This window comes from Vitis riparia, chromosome 3 (assembly GCF_004353265.1).
Source record: "Vitis riparia cultivar Riparia Gloire de Montpellier isolate 1030 chromosome 3, EGFV_Vit.rip_1.0, whole genome shotgun sequence".
NCBI classification, from domain to species: Eukaryota; Viridiplantae; Streptophyta; class Magnoliopsida; order Vitales; family Vitaceae; genus Vitis; species Vitis riparia.
The window spans coordinates 1598987-1601948 of record NC_048433.1 but is presented as its reverse complement, the minus strand read 5'-3'; the positions used below and the strand labels follow the sequence as shown (position 1 = coordinate 1601948).

General features: G+C 41.7%; 1 protein-coding gene across 1 annotated transcript; it reads right to left on the bottom strand.

Annotated features, from left to right (window-relative positions):
* Positions 1-888: 888 nt before the first annotated feature.
* Positions 889-2393, bottom strand: LOC117911796 (aquaporin PIP2-7). Its single transcript, XM_034826213.1, has 4 exons — positions 2003-2393; positions 1614-1909; positions 1379-1519; positions 889-1263 (listed from the first exon to the last, which is right to left on the bottom strand). Exons 1-4 carry the CDS (start codon positions 2283-2285, stop codon positions 1144-1146), a joined length of 840 nt encoding a protein of 279 aa, XP_034682104.1. The 5' UTR covers positions 2286-2393; the 3' UTR covers positions 889-1143.
* Between the last annotated feature and the right edge of the window lie 569 nt (positions 2394-2962).

Genomic DNA, 2962 nt, shown 5'->3' with positions numbered 1-2962 from the left:
CTTGGGCTTTGCTTTTAATTTTAAGTGAAAAGATAAAGCCAAAGGGAGTTGGTAACCTGAAAAAGATAGCCGGGACGGGAGTTGAAATGGGTCTTTCAGGTTCTTGGTGCCCGCCCCCCACACCAAACTTTTGGATTTAAAAAGAAAAATTACTTGAGAATCCCATGTAAAATAATAATAAAAAGAATAATACCCATTAAAATTTCCCAAGGAAAGGAAAGAGGGAGGGACCCATATCAATTATAATATGATTCTTCTCATATTCAAAATGGAAACGAAAAGCAAACCCCCCTTCTCCTTTTTCATTTTCTTTAAATTTTTGGCCTTGGGTCAGAGTCTTTTGATGGATAAAGAGGAGGGTGGAATTATGATATGATTCTTCTCATATTCAAAATGGAAAAGAAAAGCAAACCCCCCTTCTCCTTTTTCATTTTCTTTAAATTTTTGGCCTTGGGTCAGAGTCTTTTTGATGGTTAAAGAGGGGTGGGGGGGGGGGGGGGGGGGGGCCATCTCATATCACCTACACCCATGTGACTACTTTACATACTGCCCACTGGTCTGGTGACACGTGGAAACTGCACTGCTGGCCAGGTCTTGGAAACCCTCCTACTTTTTTACCCACTTTTTCACCCATTTAGCCCCATTTGTTGGCCTTAAGCTCCAAATGAAGGGACACTTGTGAACAACGAATGCCCTAGAGGACACACCTTGGGTCCAATTCTATATCCTCTCAGTGACACGTGTCACCATGTTACTGGATGTGGGTAACAATGCCTCACCAAACCTACCCAACATGACATGAAAGGAAGAAAAGAAGAAGAGCACAGAGAAAATGCCCCATGGGAATGGTAGAAGATGGAGCAGAGAAAGAAGAAGAAGAACAAGAGAAGAAGACAAACCACTATTGGTTAATATCCAATGCAAATAAGAATATAATACACAAAAGCCCAAAGCTAACAAAGAAGGATTAAATTATGGAACAAAAGATACAAAGAAAGAAAAAAAAAAAGAAAAACAAAAAAAATGAAGAGAGGGGCTCTCATCATCAACATCATCATCATAATCATCTCTGGTACACACAAACAAACAAATAGAAATGGGATTTTTTTTGTTTTATGGTGGAGGGAGGGGTGTTGTGGGTTTTTAGTTGGTGGGGTTGCTGCGGAATGATCCCAAAGCTTTGATGGCAGCTGCTCTCAGTATGTACTGGTGGTATGCTGCTGCAGCTAGTGCTCCCACAAATGGTCCGACCCAGAAGATCCACTGTTGGAGAACATATATGGTTTCAGTGTCAGGAAAATCTAAAATAAGTGTAGATGTTTTTTTTGTTTGTTGGAAGGAGGAAGCTAGAAATGTTGAAGGATTTGATTTCTCTTACCTGGTCGTCCCAAACTTTTTCATTGTTGTAGATGACGGCGGCGCCGAAGCTCCTGGCGGGGTTGATGCCGGTGCCGGTGATGGGGATGGTGGCAAGGTGGACCATGAAGACAGCAAACCCAATGGGCAGTGGAGCCAAAACCTGAAACAACCCACCAAAAAGATAGTGAAAAACAGACAAAAATTGGTGATAAACCCATGAAAGGATGAAATTTTGAGGTGGGTTAATTAATTACAGGGACGTGGGAATCTCTGGCGCTTCTCTTGGGGTCAGTGGCTGAGAAAACAGTGTACACGAGCACGAAAGTGCCGATGATTTCAGCACCAAGAGCTGTGCCTTTGTTGTAGCCGGCGGCGACGGAGTTGGCACCACCACCAAGTGAATTGTAGAAGGATTTCATGAAGGCTTTCACCAACCCAACACCGCAAATGGCTCCCAAACACTGAGCCACCATGTAGGCCAAAGCCCGGATAAGAGACACCTTCCTGGCCAAGAACAACCCGAAGGTCACAGCAGGGTTGATGTGCCCACCTGTTAGTACAAGAAAAAACCCACAACTCCATCAGAAAATCACATGAAAAAACCATTAACAGGGTTTTGAAGAGGTTTTGTAGAGTTCTTTACCAGAGATTCCGGCAGTGCAGTACACGAGAATGAAAATCATCCCACCAAAGGCCCATGCAACACCCAGAAGCCCCACGCCACCACATGGATCAGCCTGCTTCTTGTAGCCTATGACCGTGGCCACAGTGATGTAGAGGAAAAGAAGGGTTGCTATGAACTCAGCTATCACGGCTCTGTAAAAAGACCAAAGCTTGATCTCAGCTATGTCAATCAGTGGAGCAGGTGGTGGATCCACATAGTCCTTCCCATGGCTCTGCCCTTCTTCACTCACTTCCTTAGACATTTTCTCACTCTCTTCTCTCTCTGTTCTCTCTTCTCACTTATCCCTTCTCCTTCAAAAAGCTTAACTCACTGATGCACACAAACCCCAGAAGACTCCTTTTAAGAACAGAGAGGATGACTGACTGGCATGGAGATTTATGGATAAGCAAGGGCTGTTTTGAAATTAAAAAAAAAAAAAGAAAAAGAAAAAAAAGTAGGTTTAGAGTGAGAGAGAGAGAGAGAGAGAGGTGGGGCCATGGATACAGCGAAACCATGTGATGGCTAATGATAAAATGGAGAAGGGGGGCAGTGGGCACTGCCAGTGATGTGTTGGTAGGGTTGGAATGGTCAGCCTGGCATCCAACTCAAACCCACGCCTGCAACGGTTACCTCTTGTCTTTTTTTCTCTCACTTTTTTTTTTTTTTATCTTGTTTTATTTAAATATTTTTTTCTCTGATTTCCAATCATGTTGTGTCCATTGTTTTGGCATTTCATCCACCATTTGAATCCATAGTATTTTATTTTAACCTAGGAAAATCATGGGGTTTTTTTTCTTTTTTGGTGATATATATTTCCAATATGGAAAAATACCTACTTTTTCATCATTTTTAAATGATTTTTTTATATTAGGTAAAAATATTTATTTAGGGTTTTATTTGATGATATTTTTTAAAATATTTTAAAAATTAGTAAATAAC